The sequence below is a fragment of the Equus quagga genome, unplaced genomic scaffold, assembly GCF_021613505.1.
Source record: "Equus quagga isolate Etosha38 unplaced genomic scaffold, UCLA_HA_Equagga_1.0 153_RagTag, whole genome shotgun sequence".
NCBI classification, from domain to species: domain Eukaryota; kingdom Metazoa; phylum Chordata; class Mammalia; order Perissodactyla; family Equidae; genus Equus; species Equus quagga.
The window spans coordinates 2,141,168-2,163,530 of NW_025796915.1; the positions used below are offsets into that span (position 1 = coordinate 2,141,168).

General features: G+C 49.7%; 2 protein-coding genes across 4 annotated transcripts; one reads left to right on the forward strand and one right to left on the reverse strand.

The window, feature by feature from the left end:
* The first annotated feature begins 3,600 nt into the window (after positions 1–3,600).
* On the forward strand, positions 3,601–9,806 carry LOC124233079 (protein FAM219B). Of its 2 annotated transcripts, none has more exons than XM_046650177.1 (5): positions 3,601–3,868; positions 4,048–4,135; positions 4,801–4,878; positions 5,319–5,367; positions 7,115–9,806. In XM_046650177.1, the coding sequence occupies exons 1-5, from the start codon at positions 3,655–3,657 to the stop codon at positions 7,277–7,279; spliced, it is 594 nt and encodes a 197-aa protein (XP_046506133.1). In that variant the 5' UTR covers positions 3,601–3,654; the 3' UTR covers positions 7,280–9,806. The 2 variants fall into 2 exon arrangements, with proteins under 2 accessions (XP_046506133.1, XP_046506132.1); XM_046650176.1 differs by having other exon boundaries at positions 3,603–3,868; positions 7,112–9,806.
* Positions 9,261–18,137, reverse strand: LOC124233078 (mannose-6-phosphate isomerase). Of its 2 annotated transcripts, XM_046650174.1 has the most exons (8): positions 18,045–18,137; positions 17,465–17,592; positions 16,266–16,466; positions 15,349–15,490; positions 14,829–15,011; positions 12,866–13,039; positions 11,969–12,177; positions 9,261–11,696 (listed from the first exon to the last, which is right to left on the reverse strand). In XM_046650174.1, the coding sequence occupies exons 1-8, from the start codon at positions 18,058–18,060 to the stop codon at positions 11,478–11,480; spliced, it is 1,272 nt and encodes a 423-aa protein (XP_046506130.1). In that variant the 5' UTR covers positions 18,061–18,137; the 3' UTR covers positions 9,261–11,477. The 2 variants fall into 2 exon arrangements, with proteins under 2 accessions (XP_046506130.1, XP_046506131.1); XM_046650175.1 differs by lacking the exon at positions 18,045–18,137 and having other exon boundaries at positions 17,389–17,521.
* Between the last annotated feature and the right edge of the window lie 4,226 nt (positions 18,138–22,363).

Consider the following 22,363-nt stretch of genomic DNA (forward strand, 5'->3'; position numbering starts at 1 on the left):
AAACACTAACTCAAAAAGATATCTGCACCCCCATGTTCATTGCAGCATTATTTGTAATAGCCAAGATATGGAAACAACCTAAGTATCCACTGATGGATGAATGGATAAAGAAGATATATATACACACAATGGAATACTACTCAGCCATAAAAAAAGAATGAAATCTTGCCATTTGTGACAACATGGATGGACCTTGAGAACATTATGCTAAATGAAATGCCAGACAGAGAAAGACAAATACTGTATGATCTCACTTATATATGGAATCTAAAAAACAAAACAAACAAACAAACAAACAAGCTCATAGATACAGAGAACATATTGGCGGTTGCCAGTTGTCGGGGATTGGTGAAATGGGTGAAAGGGATCAAATGGGACAGACTTCCAGCTATAAAATAAATAACTCATAGGGATGTAATGTACTACATGGTGACTGTAGTTAATACTGTATTGCATATTTGAAAGTTGCTAAGAGAGTAGATCTTACAAGTAATCATCACAAGAAAAAAAATTTTATAACTGTATATGGCGATGGATGTTAACTAGACTTATTCTGGTTATCATTTCACAGTGTATACAAATATCAAATCATTATGTTGTACACTGAAACTAATATAATGTTATATGACAATTATACCTCAATTAAAAAAAATTCAGGGGCTGGCCAGTGGCATAGTGGTTAAGTTCGTGCACTCCGCCTCAGTGGCCCGGGGTTCACCTGTGTGGATCCTGGGCACGGACCTACACACCGCTCATCAAGTCATGTTATGGTGCATCCCACATAGAAGAACCAGAAGGACTCACAACTAGGATATACAACTATGTACTGGGGCTCTGGGGAGAAAAAAGAGAAGAAGATTGGCAACAGATGTTAGCTCAGAGCCAATTTTCCTCACCAAAAAAAGCCTGCTAATAAAGCTTAAAGAAGAAAAATTCACCACTGTCCCCCATCCCTTCCTATGCCTAATCCCAGATACCTGCCTAGATGAAGGAATTTGGCTCCAATGGACAGCAGAACCAGAATTCTCAACTGATCATGATTCATGCGTCCCAGGACCAAGAAAGGTTAGGGACTGGGTGGGATTTCCATGACCTGAAGCCAAGGATAAAGGATATAACTCCCCAATGTGGGCAGGAAGACCTGAAAGCCAGGGCGGGAGCCTTTGCTCTTAACAGCCAAGAATCCACCCCCTACCCCAAACAACAAAGAATAAAACAAGACGGAGAATCAGGTACTAGGAGGGACCTTATCTGTCCTGTTCATCATTAGATCTGCAGGGCCTAGCATAGCACCTGCCACACATTAGGAGATGAATAAACCTTCGCTGAATGGAGGACCTGAGGACCCCCAGGCCCATCAGGGGAGTGAGCACAGTCATTCTGTGTTAGGATCTGAGTAGCAGGGGTGAGCAGGAGGGGTTTTGTGCCTTGTGTGCTGTGGCAGTTCTTGCCCTGGAGACTCAGCCCCTCACAACCTAGATTTTATTCTTTGTTGTTTGTTTTGGGGAGCGAAGAGTAATTTATTTTTCTTAGGTTCCTAGTGAACATAATATCTTCAGTGGAAAAGAGAACTGCCCACACCCAAGTCAGGACAGTTGGGCAATCACAATTTCTTCATTAATAAAATGAATTTGGGGCTGGCCTGCTGGCGCAGCAGTTACGTTCCCACATTCCACTTCCGGGGCCCAGGGTTCGCTGGTTCGGATCCTGGGTGTGGACATACGCACCATTTGTCAAGCCAGGCTGTGGCAGGTGTCCCACATATAAAGTAGAGGAAGATGGGCATGGATGTTAGCTCAGGGCTGATCTTCCTCAAAAAAAAAAAAAAAAAAGAATTTGGACTATATAGTCTCTAAGGTCCCTCCCAGCCCCAAAGTTCTATGATTCTAAATTAACTAAAAGTTAAGAGGAGAAATAGGACAGCCACTCAATAAATACATATTACTATGACTTTGTGCTAAAAACAACGTATACAAAATGAATAAGGCAGTCTGCCCTTGGGGAGTGTAAAGCCAAGTGAGAGAATAAACACTAAATCCTTAGAACACTGTGTAAGCTTTGTAAGGGTACATTCTTGAGTGCTTACCATATGCCAGGTGCCATTCCAAGCACGTTACAGTTTAACTTCACAATTCTATTAGATACATACTATTATTATCCCCATTTCTCAGCTAAAGAAACTGACACATAAAGAGGTTAAATAATTTTCCTGCAAGTGGCAGAGCAAATAATCCGGATTCAGGGTCCGTGTTCAATCACATAGCAATTAACTGAAAACTAATGATGGGAGACGCAGGAGGGGCATAGATGAGGGCACTCAGACTCTTTTCACTACAAAAGATTTTGTGACATCAAGTGGGTTTTGATGGCATTTTCTTTGGTCCTTGGTGGGGTCCCCATCAGTTTAACAGGCAGCATAGCCACCAGAAGAACCATTTCTTTGGAGTCCACTGGGAGCTGGGGTTCAGATTCCAAGGTTTACCACTTAACTGGTGAATTTGACCAAGTCTAAGTCTTTATTTGCATAACAGCAGTAACAACTGGCTTCATTGGGAAGATTAAGTTGAGCCATAGGAAACTGCTGTTTCTAGAAGTCAAAAACACGGGTGGAATCTACCAAAACAGTTAGCATTCCTTTGTGCTTCTGACTTTTCAAAAATTCCAGCCCTAAATTCTTTTCTCCTATCTTCCCTAAGGCATAGTTCTATTCAACTGATTGGGTGGTCCTGGGGGCTCAGAAGTTGCACAATGTTGACCTACCCTGAGGAGGCCAATAAATTAGCCTTGGGACAGCCTCGTGAGATTTGGCAATTCCCTCGAGGATCTGGAGTTTCCTTCCAGCTAGCCACAAGCAAGCACATCCCCTGGGGCCAGAGAAGTCAAGAGCCGTGACAGCTCTGTGCCCTGCCACAAACAGACTCCTCGCACTTTCACCCTTCTTTTCAAGGCCTACTTTTCCCTTATTTGTCCCTCTAAGGCGGGTAGTGACGTCAGTTCTACTTTAAAATGTGGAAACTGACGCCTAGGGAGGGTCAGGCCTTGTCAAACGTCTGAGGCACCGCGTGGTGTTGGATATAACGCGGGTTTGGCGTTAGATGGATCAGCACAGGAGGTTTCTAGTTGTGTGACCTCCAGAAGGTCCTAGAACCTCTCTCTCAGGCCTGTTTTCTTTTCTGGAGAAGGGCTCTAATAACTCCCTTTCTCATACAGCTCTTTTCGGTTCGACTCGGGCTTTCTCGGGTTTGTCCTTGGGGAGCTCCAGCTGTGGCGAGATGACCTGCGAGAAGACACTGCGGAGAGCGCGCGCGTGCCAGGGCGTAAAGGGCTCGGCCTCCGGCCCGCGGGCGCCCACTCGCGGCCTGCCATAAATATCAATACTCAGTTTCAACTAGAGACAGAACTGGCCTCCACATGCCAGCCTCAGGCCAACTACAAGTACCGCAGTGTGCCGGAAAGGAGGGAGTGAAACTACCCAGCCCCCGGAAGGACGGAACAGTTGGGCCAACCCCACAGGAGGCGGGGTCGGAAAGCTCGGAAGAGTGCGGCCCGCACCTGCGCGCCGCCATCTTGCTCAAGGAGAGGCCGCCTACCCCCGGCCGACGGCTCGTTAGCCATGAGGCGGGGCTCCCAGACCCGGCGGGGCGGGGCCAGACCATGGCGACGGCGGAGCCCGGCGTGCACGCGGCGCGGGCGTGTAGTCCTGCAGCCCGGCCCGGGGGGACCCCGGCCCGCGTGGCAGGAGCTGCGGGTCCGCCCTCTGGGCGAAGGGGCAGCGGAGTCCCCAGGCTGGGGGAGCGGACCCCGGCGGCTGTGGAGAAGCGGGGGCCCTACATGGTGACGCGAGCGCCTTCCATTCAGGCCAAGCTGCGTGAGTGCGGCCCGATAGCGGGTCTGTGCCTGGGCGGGCTGCCGGGTCCCGGGGCAGGCTCCGGAGCCCCTCTGGGCCACCTCGGAGGGGCTCTGCAGCCCGCTCCCGCCCCCGAAAATCTGTTTGGGAGCCACGGCGAGTGGGGAAGACCCCGCTGACCCGGGCCCTTTGACTTCCAGAGAAGCACCGGGACCTGGCCAAGGCCGTTCTGCGGAGAAAAGGCATGCTGGGGGCCTCGCCGAAGCGCCCCGATTCTTCCGGGAAAAGGTCCAGCAGGCGCCACCTCCCCTGTGCAAGCACTTTCCAGAGAAGGCCCTGGTCCTCAGGCTGGGCGACAGTACTCACGGTTAAGGCTGGTGAATCCCATGACGCCAGCCTGTCAGGTTCTCTATTTTAAAACCGGAAGAGGAGCGAGCTTTTCCTTCCCTTTAAGGATGTGATGGTCTCAGGGAAAGCGCTTTGGAATGAGAGAGTTTAGTCGGTGCCTGCGATCCATCACTGTCTGACCAAGTTAGGGAGGAGCAGAGTAGCTGGGTCCCCAGGAGTGAGGATGGAGAGCAGTGTGGGAACAGCCAGCGCTGTTATTTTTTTTTTAACAGAGTGGTAAACTCTGAGGGCTGAATTGGAGCTTCTTCAGTGCTTCTTTTACAGATAAGAGGTAAAACTCAGAGGTGAAGGGACTTGCCGTTTCTGTTCTCTGGTTAAGTAAGGTGGGGGGAGGGGCTTTTCCTCAGGAACAGTTGGGGGGGAGTGGTGCGAGGAAGTGCGAATGCCAGATAGTACACGGCAGGCAGTGGTGGCTGTGTGATCAGGGAGAAGGCAAGTCAGGAGTAGTGCAGTCGCTTCTTCTTCCATAAGGGAGAGGACTTTGGCTTTCCCTGTGAAATACTGGTGCTTCATCTATGCTTGGTCTCTCCTCCATCTCCCCTCAGGTCGGTGAAGTTTAACAAGGGCTATACTGCTCTTAGTCAGAGTCCAGATGAAAACCTGGTGTCCCTCGACTCTGACAGGTGAGTGCTCTCCTTGGAAATACCCCTTGGGGAATGACTTGGGTAAAACTGCAGGTAGCTTGGTGCCTTTGCTTGTTCCCTGTTCTTCCAAGACCCTTCCTGCATGTTCCAGGGCTGTCTTCAGAGCACTATCCCTTCCCAGGATGGCTTGGTTAGCAGACTCCTAGGTGAACGTGTTGCTCTTGGATTTGGAATACCAACCTTCTCTGGGGGAGTCATCCTGCCCTATCATGTCTGTACTGTTAGTGACGGTGACCCTTTCCCTGCTGGAGCGAACTGAAGGAGCTGTTTGTACTCACAGCAGATACTGGGCTTGAATTCTATGGTGTGTGGCCTTTGCTTCACAAGTCCTCCAGACCCCTTGCATGCTCTCCACCTTGCCATTTGCAGCTGTGCTCCACAGGCATCCCCCTGAACTGACTGTCTTCCTCTTCTCCTAGTGATGGGGAGCTGGAATCCAGATACTCTTCCGGGTATTCCTCTGCAGAGGCAAGTCCAGAGCGCCTTTCTGCGCAAGGCCAGGCTGCAGGCAGCGCCACCGCCACTGCCAAATGCTTGTCTGGTGCCTGCTGTGTGCACGGCACTGTGCCAGACTTCCGGTCTGTTCTCCAATCTTCTACTCTGCCCTCTTCCCCCAACAGAGGTATAGGTGTCTGAGAAGGGCTGTTGAAAATCCAGGAGACCACAGAACCTTAGGGATGGAAATGGCCTCACAAACCTTCTAGTCCAGGTCACTACTGAGAAAAGGAATCCTCTTGATATATCTGAGCTAAGTGTTTACTAGCTTCGGCTTGCTTGAATGCTTCTTATAATTAGGTACTCAACTACCTCCAAGAAGCCTTGCTGCTTGCCCTCCCGCAAATACACACACATGCACAATTCCTTCTTCAGGTAGCTCTTAGAGAAGTCTTGATTATTAATTTGAAATGTCTCCTGCAGCCTGGACTCAGTGGTCCTAAGCCTGCCCTCCAGTGTCACACAGTAATTGTAGTCTCCCTTCTTTTGATTGTCCTTTCTCTCAGGTCAGCATTCATGTCCCTCCCCCAGCCATCCTCCACCAAGCTTACTTTCTTCCAGGCCAACGACTTCTGTTCCTTCAGTTGTTCCATCTATGGGAACTCAGACTGAGATACTCCTGGGCTGGCCTTTTGGACATGTTTCCAGAGTGATTGTCCCAGACAGAAACAAAGGGACATAAAGTTCTCACATGTGCAGCTTACTGCCTTTGACAGAGGTGAAGTGCTGGGGACATGATTGTACACCAGTGGTATTTCTTCCTTATTCTCCTGGAAACTCTTGGCCACCCCCTAAGTTTCTGCCAAAGAGAGTAGAGGCAGTTTATTTATTTATTTATTTATTTTTTTGAGGAAGATTAGCCCTGAGCTAACTACTGCCAATCCTCCTCTTTTTGCTGAGGAAGACTGGCCCTGAGCTAACATCCATGCTCGTCTTCCTCTACTTTATACGTGGGATGCCTACCACAGCATGGCTTTTTGCCAAGCGGTGCCATGTCTGCACCCAGGATCCGAACCGGCGAACCCTGGGCTGCCGAGAAGCGGAACATGCAAACTTAACCACTGCGCTACCGGGCTGGCCCCCAGGCAGTTTATAAACTGTATCTTCCTTGAATATCTGGGTGTCTAAGATTGTTAAAGCTAAGAGAAGAAAAATTAGCCAAGAGCCAGAGAAAGTACTACACTATTCCCAGTCTCATTTTCCTTCTGCTCAGTGGAACTGATGAAGCCAGGCTGACAGGGTCCACTTTGTAGGGAACGAGCTCTGCTGGCATCGAAGGATGGCACATCTAACTGGCAGTGCAGACAAAGCTTCTCCCCACCCCATTCCACTATAACCAGATTCCTCTACTCTTCTACCCCATTGTTCTTGTATCATTGCCCCATAGTCTTAAGCCTTCATAGGGAATGGTCAGGGCATTGACTTTCAAACATAATCTAGGATCTGATATTTACATCAGACGCCTCAGGATTCTTTAGTGAGAGCATCTCCCTTGGGAGTGCAGTCTGGACAGTACTGGCTCAGGCCCCTGATTGCCCCTCACTGCTGGACGAGGCACAGGTAGGAAAAGGTGTTACTTCCTCCTGGTTCCTCCAGGTTGGCCTAAGGAGGGAGCATAGACAGGAAGCTCCGGTAAGGGAATGTGGGTCTGCCTTTTGGGTAGCAGTTATTTTTGCTTTGCAGCCTGGCTTATAGTTCTCTCTTCTCCTGCTCTTAGCAGGTGAACCAGGATGTGAGCCGGCAGCTGCTCCAGGATGGGTATCACCTAGATGAGATTCCAGATGATGAGGACTTGGATCTCATTCCCCCCAAGCCTATGGCCTCCTCAACGTGCTCCTGCTGCTGGTGCTGTCTTGGGGACTCTTCCTCCTGTACCCTCCAGTAGACATAACCCTCTAAGATGGGCCCTGCTCTCCATGTCAGCAGAGCCCTGTTGGCCATTATTCATAGTTCACAGAGTGCAGTGGGAACTACTGTCAGCCCCAGAATCACTGGAGGCACTGACCCTCTGGGAAGGTCAGTGACCTGGTGCTTCTCAGGCCAGAGGCCCCCATCTGGGTCATGGGGTGATGGGTGGAATTCTGCAGTTTTCCTCTGCTGTTGGAGCAGACTTTGGAGAAACCACTTTAATAAGGGCAAGAACAGAGGTAATTGTGGATCTTATGGTGAGTGGCAAAGTTGGCTAAGAAAAACACCTGCAGACTTCTTGACTGGTATTTGTTATCATACTCTAGGGAGGGGAAAAGAGAGCTTTTGTGCCCAGGCTATGCTGGATGGTGTTATATGGAGGCAGAAAATAGCACTTTATGACTTGCAGCTGGGAATCTTTGAAAGCTAATTTAACTATTTGGGACCAGTTCAAGAAATTCCATGTGTTCTCCTCTTCCTAGCTCCAACGTGGGTTACATGTTTGACCTTTGAGAGAGCGTAAAGCAGGGCCCTTTGGCTCTCATCTGGTTGTGCCTGTCTGACTTTGGCAGGGAGTATAGCAGGTTGCTTGATGGTACACCAGGATCAAGGTTCCAGAATCACTGGACGCAGGGCATCCCCAACTGGTCCAATAGTCTGAGTGGGTTTAGTGACTCTGGTCAGGCCATCCCTAGTTAGAGAAAAACTGCTCCACTATGTACATATTTATTTGTCTTTCCTTGGTCACCATGCTTCGCCTTGGTCTTAGCTAGTTCTCCACCTGCTCTTTGAGCTAAAGGTTGGCTGAAGGGACTGGAGCTCACCTAGAAGCCTGCAGTTTTTGATTACCAGCAGAGGGAGCTGTAGGGAGCAGTCAGGTGCCTTCCTGTTTGTTTAGCTTTTTAAACTTGACTAGCAATGGGTGAAAGGTACACTGGCACAGTTACGTGGGCTTTGACATAGACGGAAGCCCAGAGACAGGATGGGGAAGAGGGACCTATGCCGGGTCCCAAGGCCCCTGCCTGAGGAGATAATTTGCCTTTGCAGAAGGCCTTCCTTCATCCTAGTGTGGTCCATTGTATGCCATCCAGCCCTCCAGATTTCTCTGACCACTGCATGGGCCTCATGGTGTATACTCAGCATTGGGCTTTATAGTAAACCTCTGGGTGCAACACAGCCTCTCTCAGGCCCCAGTCTGAACACAACAGCAAAGACAGGCATGATCTCCCCTGTGATTACCACTAGATAACATCTATTGCTATATCAGGCCTCCTTCTAGAACTTAGTTTTGCAATGGTTCCTTTTTTTCTTGCCTCAGCCAGAATTGTGGTGAGGACTGAATGGGAGTGGACAGAGTTCCCAGCCTAAGGGGCATGGCAGTCAGGATTGGGGTGTAGGCTTAACATGGGAAAGTGCCAGTCTTTTGCTTCATTTGATGTCCTATGACTGCCAGGAATATATGAGGGATGGCACAGTCTCTTCCGCTACCACATGGGGTGATTGGAAGACTGAAAAACATTGATAAAAAGGCCTTATTTGTCATACGACTGTCCTCATGAGGATAATCCTCTCACTGCTCAATTGGCATCTATCTTGGTGCTTTTCTCAAGTCATAGAAAGTTGTGAGGAGTATACGGTATCCAGGGGGCTGTGGCTAACTTTTATTCTACAATCTAACAGCATCACAGCAGGAGCGAGAGGGAACAGAGACCAGAGGTACTTCAGGTTGGGGTCTGGGGAATAGGGGAGGCAGATAGTTATTCTGTTCTGGAATCGGATGAGAATGAGAGTTCTGCAGGGAGTGAGAACATCTCCATTCTGAAGCCCCTGGCCACCCACAGAGATTACATCCAGGCCTTTCTGGTCTCTGCAGATGTGGAAGAGTGCACATGAAGAAAGGGTTCAGAAGCAGGACAGTGTAAAAAAAAAAAAAAGTGGTGGTAGTGGGAAACCCAGTGGGGGCCAGAAAGCGGCTCTGGAAGCTAACTGTGGGGCCACATTTCTGTGGGGGTTAGTTAAGGCAGAGTAGCTTGAACATTTGGCAGCTGCTGGGGGGGGAGGGTGGCAGCAGGACTCCAAGACCAAGGCCCTCTGGGTAGTTGTTGCTATAAATCAGCAGTGGTGTATTTGGCTGCAGCTGTCCCTGAAGAGGATGTTCAGAGCTGGTTGACCCCATGTGGGAGGTATTACCTTTGTGGAAAAAGTTGCAGGAACCTGGAACAGAGGACACTGTGCAGCAAGGCAGGGTAGAAATAGTTGTTTGGGGCCCCAGGCCACGGCCTAAAATGTCACCAATAAAAGGCACCAAAGTGCCCAGAGCCAAACTGCCTTAATTCAGAGTGCTGGGTGTTCTGCAAGTGACACCGCCGTGGGGAGAGAGGTGTGTATTTGGGCTTACCTCACAGGTGGGAGTGGCACTGTATGGTATTTACAGAGTACAGAACTCTTGGCTTATGCTTCTACAGCTCTGTAAGTTTCTAAGAATAAATAGAATCATGATAGTAGAGCTGTCTCTGTGTTGCAATAGGATTTTTAAGAAAGGCCTAGACAAAAATCACTGTTCTTTCTGAATTCTGAAATGAAGAAATAGGCTAATAACCCCAACTGTGACCATTCCTCCTAGGACATTCTCTCCTTTCTGCTATTCCCAATGGGCCTCATTTTCAGGCCTGCTTCATTGGAGACCATAGATGGACTAGACCTTTGCACATCACTTCTCTTTAAAATGGGTTCCCTTTAGCAGACCCTTTCTTCCCAGGTCATTTTATTTTATTTTTTAGCTGAAGAAAATTTGGAAGCCAATAAAAACAGAACAGATTGATCAGAACTTTTTTGAAGGAATTACATTGTACAGGGGGTCTACTGTGGGCAGCAGCTCAGAAAGATCCTTTTGTGCCAGTCTAAACCCTTACCTCACAGGAAGGAGCCAATAGCCTAGGTCTCTGCTTAGTCTGGGGTGACAGGATCTAAGACTACCAGTCAGAAACTTCAGTGGCAAAGCAGACAGCTGTGCAGCCTCCTGTGGAGGTGTGTCCCACCTCAAGAGGGTAGGAAAAGGGAGACTAGATGCTCTCCTAGGTACTCCGCAGCCAGTTTAGAAAAAGTAGCTAGGTTTCTCTTCACAATGAGAATTGGATCGGCCTGTCCCCGGGTCCTTCCTTGTATCTAGAATGAGTGAATGTGCTCTAGAGAAGTGCTTGACAAAACTTTCTCTATGAAGGGCAGTCAATACTTTTGGCTTGGCAGGCCACATAGTCTGGCACATCTATCCAACTTTCCCATTATAGTCTGAAAGCAGCCGGACAGGATGTAAACAAATGGGTGTGGCCAGATCCAGCTTGCTGGCCTTAGCTTGCTGATCCGTGCCCTAGAGCCAACTGAAACACTGGAGAGAAGCAGCTTGCACTGACAATGCATAGTATCTTTAGACCCACCTTTCACTGTCTGCAGGGTTGGAGGGCCCAAGGCTTGTCTGAAAGCTCTCCATCTGAGGCTGAAGCCAGCTGCCTCTCCCACACCTTCCCATAAAAGGGCTCTGGAGTCCACCCTGCCCACTTGAGGAAGCTGTGTGAAGCAGGAATAAAGCAAAAGCTGGATAACATCCAGGGAGGCATCTTTCAGCCCACTTCAGAGACTAGAATGCCAAAGGCTGAGTGCTCTTTACCCCACAGCCTCTACACAAGTGTTCTTTAATTGCTTTGACAGAACAAGAGGGTGATGAAGAACAATTTATCAGTCCACAGGCTTACCCTTTCTCCTCCTCTGCACCTAAGGAAATGGGCAGTCTCAGGGCCAGAACCCTGTTCTTAGAAATTAATTACCTACCCTCTTGCTGTGACTGATGCTGAGCTAATCATAGATTTCACCAGCCTGCCTAATGCTATAGGCTGGAACAGAGCTGCTGCCTCCTGTGTTGAGGAGAGCCTGGCTCAGGTGTGGCAACAATACAAGGGGGAGTGTCAGCCCTTAGTCCTCACATGGGTCCCTCCTCCCAGGAAGAAGATGGATCAGCCTAGGTCTGCTCAGGAGTCATACCTTCAAGCTCACTCCTCTACCCCAGCTCTTCCAGGGTGTACCCAAAGAGTCCAGAGCAGGAAGGGGTTTGGCCTGGGTCGGAGGTGTGGCTGACTAGGATTTAGGGTGACTTGCAGAAGAGAGCCAGAAGGCTGTGGCTTCTACAGTAAACAGCAGGCACGGAATATCAGCAGGTCCTCAGGCACAGTGAGCTTCAATGAGACACTCTCATTGGCCCCAATGAAGAGCACCCCGCCACGCTGCAGGGGGATTGTTGACTGGGCTGTGGGAGTGCTGGCTGTCACTGTCCCCTGTACCATTAGGAGGATGCTGGCAGAATCCACCGCTAAGACCTTGTATTCAGTGATGGAGCCAGGGACCTGGGCAAAAAGAAACAATAGGATAGTGTAGCTCACAGGGCCCACAACAACCCCAAGCACAGTGAGAGGGAGTGCTCTGCCACCTCTCAGGCTCTTGTTGGTATGGATGCCCACATCTGGTCCCTGTTACAGAGAGGAGTGAGCAGGCCCTGTGGCCATCCCCCACGAAGTGAGCTGGACAGAAAGGAAACCCAGCCCTAGGTATACTCCAAATTGTAGCCTTTGCCAGGGTTTTTCATGCCACACAACACCTACCATGGCCCCCCACTCACCTCCATCTTCATAACAGTGAAGTCTGGCACTGGGGGATCATAAATAGAGAGGTAGGGGTCTTCCTGACTCCGTGTTGGAAGAAAGAGCCTGTCCTTGCTGGGGCTGGATGTATAGCTGAGCATCTCACACAGGGTTGGAACATCGATGAACTTAGGTGTCAGGCCAGCACGCACTGTGTTGTCTGAACATGCCATGCACTCCACGCAGTCTGGGGACAGACAGTTATGTGCTAAGCTGATGAAGGATAAGGATACCTTGGAATCTGACTCTTCAGGGCTGGGCCTCCTAACCTGAGTGCCATGAACCCCCTGCAGAAGTAGGTAAAAATGTGTGAATTGCAGTCTCTGGGAGAGCCAGCCAAAGACATCAGATACCGAAAACAGGTGACACATCACCCACTATTGTCAGGGGAGTCATGTTAACCCCTGGGGGAGCCCCAGCCCTCCCCAGATTCTGTATTCTCCACTTCTACCACAGAATCCTGTCCCTAAGTGGATAAATAGCCAACAGTCAAAATGTGACACCCTTCTGTGGTAACGTGTATTTTAATGTAAAAATCTCTGGATAGATAGGACAGACATGCAAAGGCAGTGTGATGCTGGGGAGAACAGCAGCCTTGATCCAGTATAGCCTGGGTTCAAATTGTAGTTCTGACAGGACTTATCATGAGAGTATCACGAGGGGAGTTAGTGTGAAGATTCAAGCAGTGTACAACACCAAGCTGGCATTCATCATCCCCACTAGCTGCTTTCCTGCTGACCCCAGGAACCCTGGGATGTCAGAGCTGGATGGGAGCTTAAAGAAGGTCTGCTTGACTACCCTCCTCCACTTTTGTCCCAATGGGGAAACAAGGCTCAAGGGGATGGTAGTGGGCTCACTGCTGCAATGTGGCTCACCTCCTTTCAGGTAGGCATGGGGAACGTTGGCCTCCAGAAACATGGCCTCCCCTGGCTTCAGGGTAAGCAGGTTCAGGAAATAGATGGCAAAGCATCCAATATCACCTGGATACTGCTGGTGCAGCTGCAGCAGGAGGTCCCCGCAGATGTCCTCCATATTGTTTCCAGCAGCCACTGAGGGTCACAGAACACCCCAAGGCCACTTAGGAACACACAGTGGTGTTCACAGCCCCACCTTGCCCAGGGAGCTCTTAGGAAGTCCCTGCCCACATGAATCTGGAAACTGGTGAGCATGTCCTAGCCACACCTCTAGTCCTTTGGGTGCCAGGCTTCCTGATACTCCAGCCCAGAGAGGTGCCATTTTTCCCATTTTGACTGTCTATCTGCCCAGCACTATACTAGGCACTAAAAGGGCTAAAGTGTGGTCCTTTTAGCACAGTCTTTCTCAATCTGAGCACTACTGACATTTTAGGCCAGATAATTCTTTGTTGTGGGGACTGTCCTGTGCACTGGATGCTTAGCAACATCCCTAGCCTTTACCCATGAGATACCATTAGCACCCCTAAGCAAGGTTTTGACAACCAAAAATGTCTCCAGACAATTGCCAATGTCCCCTGGTTGAGAACCACTATTCTAGGAACTCAAAATCTAGTTAGGGAGATATCTGAGAGTTCCATGTAGGGTGACCAACTGTCCCAGATAGCCCAGGCCTTTCTCTTTTTTAGCACTGAAAGCCTACGTCTCAAAAAATCTCTCAGTCCCAGGCAAACTGAGGTGGTTGGTCACCCCAGGTAGCATGAGGCAGAATGCTCCAATGGCCAAAATGTGTCCTGGAGACTGACCAGAGGAGGATGAGCTCAGCTTGGGCCAGAGTGGTGAAGGAAGGCTTATGGGAAGTCGGAGGGGAGGTCAGTGCGCTGAGTGTTCTGCAGTGTGCAGAGAAGGGGGGAGGGTGTTTGTAAGTAGAAACATAGTGTATCAGTGCCACAGTGAAGACACTAGCTGGTCTGGATTGGAGGGTGGTTTTGAATCTTCATACAGCAACTGCTGAATACCTACTCTGTGCTAAGCACTGCGAGGACACGAAGGTCAAGGAGACAGGTCCCTGGCCTGGAGATAACCCCAGTTTTAACAAGTGTGTACCTGATGATATAGACTCACAGGTGCTAAGGGCTATACCTGACATACAAACAGGGTGTTATGGGAGCTCCGGGCAGGAGTAATCGGTTCTGCTATGAGTGCAAGAAGCCCTAAAGGGAGAGACACGCAAGCAAAGAAAACATACAGTATGCTTGGGTAAAGTAAATAGTTCCTTGTGCCTCAAAGGTAGCAGGGGAAATGCCTAGAGAAAGAACCAGAAGAGCTCTGGAGTTGCCTGGAGAAAGGGCTGGGGCCCCATGTGCCACATAAGGTCATACCTGGGAGTCCACTGCCTTGTGTTTTACGCTGCTTGTATTGACTCCCTAACCCAAAGGGGACAGGACCACACCCATCACAGTCATTTCCTGAACTTTCCTTAGTTAGCACAAGGTTGGGCACAGAGCAAGTATTTAAGGAAAGATCTCATAATTGAGAATTCTGGGCATCAGCCCTTTGGAGGAGAGGGGAATCTCTTTGTCCCCTTCCTGCTCTCTAGCCCCAAAGTACAAATCCATCCATGGGGAGCAGCGGTAGGGCTGGAGAAGTCTCAGAATGCCTGTGTGGAAGATATCCTAACAGACTTCTAGGCCAGTCTGCTTCCAGCCATCTAGAGAAGATGACAAGTTAGGAAGCAGCACTCAACCTAGGGCCCTGCTCCACAAAGACTGGGAAAGAAATGCTAAGTTGCTAACAGGCCATCTAAGTCAGGCCCATTTTAATGTTCCACTTGAGCAAAGGGGTTGAGAACCCTGTCCCCACAGCCTAGTGTCTGTGCTGGGGGCCCAGGAGGGAGCACTGCACCCAGGCTTATGACAATACTCACCTTGCTGGGAGATCCGCTTCACCAACAGGTTGAGCTGCTCCACTACCACCTTCTTCTCACTCTTCATCAGGTGAGAGAAACAGCTCTGCAGAGCAGACGCCGTGGCCTGGGAGTCACAGCTCATGCTCTGCTTCAGCTGTGTTGCTGCATTATCTCCAATCAGAAACTGGAACTCAGGCACTTCTGCAGAAAGGCCAGGCCAGGGCCACATCAGGAATGGCAAGATGGAACCCACAGAAGTGGGGAGTTGGAGGAATCTTCCCCGTCCCATCCCTAACCATGGAGCCAGGCAATGCTAAGCAAACTTTGTAGTGAAAACTGACCACTCCCCACTTCGGCAACCGTACCTGAGCCTGGTCTCACAGGCCTACCCAGTGGCTCCAAGAATTCATAAGGCCAACCAGCCCCTCAGTTCCTGTGGCATTCAGCCTCTGTTCTCTGCCACTGTTCAGCTCTGGCCTGGGTCCCCCATGCATTCTAGGCCCAGTGTGCATGCTCTCAGCATTTTGCCCAACCTTACTTGTCAGAAAGGTCACAATCTCCTCAACTGGCCGGAAGCCACATAAGCCTTGGAAGGAGGTAAGGGCAATGGCCATCTCTGGCTTATGGTTGGCATCGGGGTAGTGCTGTGGAGCCTGGAGGTGCAGCTTCTCAGCCAGTTCCTGTGGGGTGGCCAGGGAAAGAGGAGGATGGTCAAGGTGCAGCCCTCACCTAGCTGGAAAGTCCCACCCCGCCCTTGCTTTCTACCCTCCCCAGTCACCAGACAGCAGTGGCTTCTTACCTCTGGCAACGAACCCAGGCAAAGCATAATGCGGAAACTTGAGGTTCAGCCAACCCAGGGCAGGGACATGGGCCAAATCTGGGGGAAAGCTGGGCAGACTTTAAAAGACCGGGACTGTGAATGAAGGAACCCTAACACCAGGCCAAGCTCTGACCCTAACAAGCTGTGTGGCTTTGGGTAAACCCCATTCTTCTCTGGGTCTTCGTTTGTTCATCTAGAAATGAAGAGTTTTGACAGACAAATGCTTAGGCTGTGACTCAGAGACTTGTGTGCAAAGACTACGGGGGTGGAGTTGAGGCAACAGCTAGGGTACCTGCCCTGCCCTGGAAAGTGAACTCTCCTACAGAGCCAGGTGGGAAAATGGCAGACATAAATGGTCTTGGGCTGGGTAAGAGGAACCCAGGAACAAGATCCCAGGAATGAGCCTGGAGAAGCTTCCCTGGCACAGGCTGTTCACCTGTCTACTTAGACTTAGTTGCCAGCATGTGTCACCAGCATCTGGCCTTGCAGAGCTAAAGTGGGAGTTGTCAGGCCTGGATTTAGCTTTGGGCTGGAGCCTGGCATGGGTAGGGTAAATGTAGCAGCAAAAATCGTGGGAGGGCCTTGACAGAAGCTCTTCTCTACCCTGACCTCTGTGCCCCAATCTGATTCTGTACCTTGTTAGGGTGTGCCTGGATGGACAGAGCTGTTTCAACTGAGAGCACTTTGAAGAGGAAGGGCAGCTTGCCATTAAAGATGTCCTTGACCTTTGAACCCAAGCTGTCCTGGTTCTCAGCGATCCACTGGCCTAGGGTCTTCTGTGAGATGCGGTTGTCAAGGATCTTGGCATCTCCCCGGGGATGGGTCCCCATCCACATCTGGAAAAACAGGAAACTTGGGCGGAAAGGGGGAAAACCTAGCAGTACCAGTTGGCCTGCCCCAAACCTACTCACTCCATGCTCCTCACGGGGCAGCTGAGTCCTGAGATGGGCCTCCCAGGACTGGGTATAAATGCTCATGCCATCACCCACATATAGGGAGGCAGCAGACCGCAGAACACCAAGAGTCAGGAGACCCAGGCTCTACCTCTAAACTTGGGCTAGTTATTTCCTGTCTCTGGGTCTCAGTTTCCTTATCTGTCCAATGAGGAGAATGACACCTGCACTGTCAAGGTCACTGAAAAGTTCTGACTCTCAAATGGCTCTGTGAAAGGTTAATAGTCATTTATTCCAGTCTCAGAAGTAGAAGCTAAAGTCTTCCTATGCTTTGGGTTTTTTCTCTACTAAAGGGCAGGAGAAATATGTATTTTAGGTTATTAAAAATGTAAAAGTTGGGGCCGGCCTGGTGGCACAGCGGTTAAGTGAGCATGTTCCGCTTCAGCAGCCCGGGGTTAACCGGGTCGGGTCGGATCCCGGGTGCGGACATGGCACCGTGTGGCAGACCAAGCTGTGGTAGGCGTCCCACATATAAGTTAGAGGAGGATGGGCACGGATGTTAGCTTGGGGCCAGTCTTCCTCAGAAAAAAAAGGAGGACTGGCAACAGTTACCTCAGGGCTAATCTTCCTAAAAAAAAAAAAAAGTCAAAGTAAAAATTTTAATTGTCAAAGAGGGCTGAATTAAAATTCACTAAGTGCTGACAGTTCATGGGGGAAGAATGATACTGGAAATCCCAGCCCACTATGACAAAACCTCTCTTCTTTTGATGCCACCATCTGGGTTCATCAACAGGCACTGATAAGAAGAGCCAAGAGGATCTCTTCTTTGCTGCCTCCCCTCTTCCAGCTGATCCACATGACTTGCCTCAGGCTCTCCGAGTGGAGACGTCCCTTGGTCTCAGCTGCTGGTAAAGTGGGGTGAAATACAGCCCAGGTCTCACCTCTGCATATGGCTTGTCCTCTGAGATCCGGGCCAGTGGGTCACTGCTGGCCAGCAGCCGAGCCACTTCACTGTTGGAACCCATCTTCCCCCAGGCATACTGCTGCACCACACAGGAAAGTGGGAAAACTGGGGGCACAGACAGAGGGTCAGCTTCCACTCCACTCCTGACACCTGACCCTACTGTCCAGGGAAACTAGACACAGCTGAGGGTTTTGGCTGGCGGACAAAATCAAGTAAGGAGTTTGTAGGTAGTTGAGACTCTTCTCTGCAGGCCTTGATGTTCCCATCTGTAAAACGGGCAGTAGGCATCTTCTGCTGACGTGAGGCAGATAGATGCACTGAGGTGAGGGGGAGCGAACAGGAGGTATCTATTCCATGCCTCCCCCTCCCCTGAAGAACCTCCTTCGCCGGCTGCAATAACGGCTCAATCCCTGTCGCAAGTGCTCCTTTCTCTACCCAGCGCTCATCCATCTTTCCTCGGAGCCCCAAGGGTGTGTTCGACCTGGCTTATCAAGTCTGGAAAGATCCCAGGACGCGTCTCACCCACACCCTGGCCAGCACCCCAGCCAACAACTCACCTTGCTGAGCGGTCATCCTTGCGGCCCCGAACCTGCCTTCTCGCACGTATGCCCTTCCCGGCAGCACCCGCGGGCCCTCTACGCCCAGAGCTTCATGGGAAATGTAGTTCCTCGAGCGCCTCCTCAAAGGCCGGGCCTCTCCCCACGTTCGGAGTCCCTCTTCCACCCTCCAGGAGTTCAGGAGTTCAGGAGGAACCCTGCTGAACCCAGAGGCTTCCAACCCTCAATCCTGGGTCAGTATACATTCATTCATTCCTTCAACGGGACACATTTTATTGAGAACGTGGTAAATGCCACAGTCTGTTCTAAGGGCTGGAGATAACATCAGAGAACAAGATAACAATCCCTTTGCCTTTTGGAGCTTACATTCTGGGGAAGGAAGACTGGCAAATAAGTATAATAAATAAGTAAATCATATAGCATGGTGAAAGATAAGTGCTACTGTAAGTAAGGGGGATGGGTAGGAGTAGGAGGCAGTTTGCAGAATTTAAAAGGTTGTCTAGGTATGCCTTATTGAGAAGGTGAAATTTGAGCACAGACTTGGAGGTGAGGAGGAGAGAATGTTCTGGGCAGAAGAAACAGCTAGAGCAAAGACCCTAAGGTGGGAACGTGGGAATGTGTCTGTCATATTCAGGAGGAAGTAGCAAAGAAGCCAATGTGGCTGGACCAGAGTGAGCAGGACAAGGAGGAAGTGAAGTGATCAGAAAAGAAAGGCAGTGGGCAGAACTTTATAGGCTATTGTGAGGACTTCAGGTTTTCCTCTGAGTATCTCAGTCATTAGCGGATTTGAGCAAAGAATTGCCGTGATCTAAGCAGGGACTCACTGATGCTTGACGATGATGACAAATATCACATGCAAGGCCCTTAATCTGTCTGAGCTTCAGATTCTTCCTCTGTAAAATGAGGATAATAATGCCACATGACAGGCTTGCTGGAGGGTCGGATGGGATGATGTGGGATTCAGGAAGGCAGTCAGTGCTCAATGCTCCTCTGATCCTCCCTGCCTAGGTACAGCAGGACTCAAAACCCCAGCCCTGGGGCCAGCCCCATGGCCGAGTGGTTAAGCTCATGTGTACCGCTTCAGTGGCCCAGGGCTTCACCAGTTCGCATCCTGGACACGGACATGGCACTGCTCATCAGGCGGCATCCCACATAGCACAGCCAGAGGCACTCACAACTAGAATATACAACTATGTACTCGGGGGCTTTGGGGAGATGAAGAAGAAAAAAAAGAAGATTGGCAACAGATGTTAGCTCAGGTGCCAATCTTAAAAAAAAAAAAACGAAGGTTTTATTAAAAAAAAACCCTAGCCCCTCCTCCAGGCTGAGCTGCTCACAAGTCACACACACATTAATCAGGAGAGTCACCAGAAGCCCTGCATGGCAAAGGCTGGGCTGGGCCTTGGCTGTGGAGTAACTTTACTGTATCCTGTAGAGAAAGGCTCTGACATTCGGACTTCTTTATTATTATTATCTTTTATGTATCATTTTATTATTTTTTTTATTTTTACTGAGGAAGATTAGCCCTGAGCCAACATCTGCCACCAATCCTCCTCTTTTTTGCTGAGGAAGACTGGCTCTGAGGTAAAATCTGTGCCCATCTTCCTCCACTTTATATGTGGGACGCCTGCCACAGCATGGCTTGACAAGTGGTGCATAGGTCCGCATCTGGGATCCAAACTGGTGAACCCCAGGCCCCCAAAGTGGAACATGTGAACTTAATCACTGTGCCACCGGGCTGGCACCCAGACTTCTTCCGTCAACAGCATAGGAGGAGAGTAACCAGCTGGAGGGGTCCAAGAGCACAGCAACCAAAGATCCAGGGAGCCTGGAGTGAAGGGCTACAGTCCTGACTATGCCTTCCCTCCCACCCCCACACACACCCTGATTCCCACAGCCTCTACCACACATGCCCAGGGAGAGAGAGGTACTGTTTTCTCTGTAGTGTTCTACCCAGCTGTGGAGGGTGACGTTCTCTGGGGTCCCCTGGCTCAGATAAATCAGCCTGCTTTTCAAAGGAAGCTTCACTATACACTAAAGAATAGTAAAGTGGAAAACACAAGAATCAGACTAACAGCACCTGTCACATACCTTCTACCTCTGAATCCTCTCTTTCCCTTCATCCCCACCCCTCTAGCCATGTGAACCTCCTGGGAGAACAATGAGGGGTTACTTTAAGCACAGGAGACTCTTGGAGTACCTCCCACTACCACCACCACTGAAGCCAGAGTTAGAGTCATTTCCTCATAATATCTCTGCACACGGAAGGAAGAACTTAGGTGGTTGTGTTGACCTAAAATACATAAAACAGCCATTTATTTTACCAGCAAAATGAGTTTATCTGGGAATAGCCAAGAATTGCAGTTTGAAACATGCAATCTATGATGAACCACATGCAAATCTGGAGAACGAAGGAGAGCTATGTTGTTTTATAGGGGAGAAGGGGGAGTTGGGAGGTGCTGTTATAAATGAAGAATCTATTGGAGGAGACTGGGAGTTTGCAGTATAGCGGCTTTTCATTGGCTGAGTTGTGACAGTCACTCGTTGGCTGAGCTGTTGCTGAGCAAGGAGAAATCTCCTTTCTCCTTCTGAGGTAGTAAAGTAGGATCACTTCCTACTGGAGATGCAAGGTAGGTCTCTTCCTGTTGAGGTCTGTGTTGACCTTGAGTGGTAGGTGTGTGAGAGGTCCCCTTTCTGGCCTCTCAACTCCATTTTTTTCCGAGGAAGATTAGCCCTGGGCTAACTACTGCCCATCCTGCTCTTTTTGCTGAGGAAGCCTGGCCCTGAGCTAACATCCATGCCCATCTTCCTCCACTTTCTATGTGGGACGCCTACCACAGCATGGCTTTTGCCAAGTGGTGCCATGTCCGCACCCAGGATCTGAACCGGCGAACCCCGGGCCACCGAGAAGCATAACGTGCGAACTTAACCACTGTGCCACCAGGCCGGCCCCCCAACTCCATTTTAAATGAGGTTTCTGTTCATTAATTTTCACAGTTGGGATAGGCAGAGCCCACAACCCACACCACCCTCCCTGCACATAGAAAAATATATCTGTAAGGGAAACTAGGGTGTTTGGAAAATCTAGAATTTTTTACCCTTAACTCTTGTCTATGTCTAGTAGAACTGGTCACACTTTATTATCTAGTGATGATTTGCTTTCCTCTCTCTCTTCCCTACTAGATGTCTAATTCAGCTTCACATTTTTGCCAGTGCCCACCTGAGGGCTCAGGCTATAATAGCAGCTAAAATTTACTGTCTGTTATGCATTAGATACTATGCTAAGCCCTTTTCAAGAATTCTCTCACTTCATTCTCAAGACAACCCTATGACGCAGGCACTGTCATTAGCCCCATTTTAGAGATGGGAAAAATATACCTTGGAGAGGGGAAGGAACTGGTCCAAGGGCATAGGCGTCCAATCTGCTATACCTTCTCCCTTGGTGAATAAGTGAATGAGTGAATAAATGCATGATGTCTCTTTCATAGGAAAATAGACAGATCCCAGGGGTCTTCAGAGACAGATGGGTGGGCAGGCTGCACATTGGTGATATCAAGTTCCATTCTGTTTTCACTAGTCAAGCACTGTACTAGGCTGGAGTGGACAAGGAGGAAGCAGGACAGCCTCATGTCATGTGTACTGTTCTCTCAGGTTGCAGACAGCAAAGATCTCTGTATGCTGCCTATGATATTGGGATATAATAACCAGCTCCTCGCCAGAGTTCCTAAAACCTTAGTAATTTCCTAAGCAATAAAGATGCTAGGAGCATCTTTGTTTGAATGAGGCAACTCTTCTTTTTTTTTTTTTTTTTAAAGATTTTACTTTTCCTTTTTCTCCCAAAGCTTCCCGGTACATAGTTGTGTATTTTCAGTTGTGGGTCCCTCTAGTTGTGGCATGTGGGATCCCAAGCACGTGGGATGCTTGATGAGCGGTGCCATGTCTGCGCCCAGGATTCGAACTGGCGAAACCCTGGGCCGCCAAAGCAGAGCACGTGAACTTAATCACTCAGCCATGGGGCCGGCCCCATAATGAGGCAACTCTTAATGGGCTCCTAGATAGTGTGGGGACCTGGAAATGGCCACCCCAAGATATGTCTCTTTGGCATCAGAATTATTTGAGGCTGATTGCTTTTGACAAACTGGGACAGGGAAGGAGGCTCTGAGGAATGGAACTTGCCCTTTGTTAGGACACATTTACATTTGTAAGGTAAATCTCTATCTGTAAAAGGTGCCTCCCTCTCTGTACCAGGAAGAAGAGAGGAGATGACCTTCTCTCTAGAAACTCTTAATCAATGCCAAAGGCAAGGACTTAAATCTGCA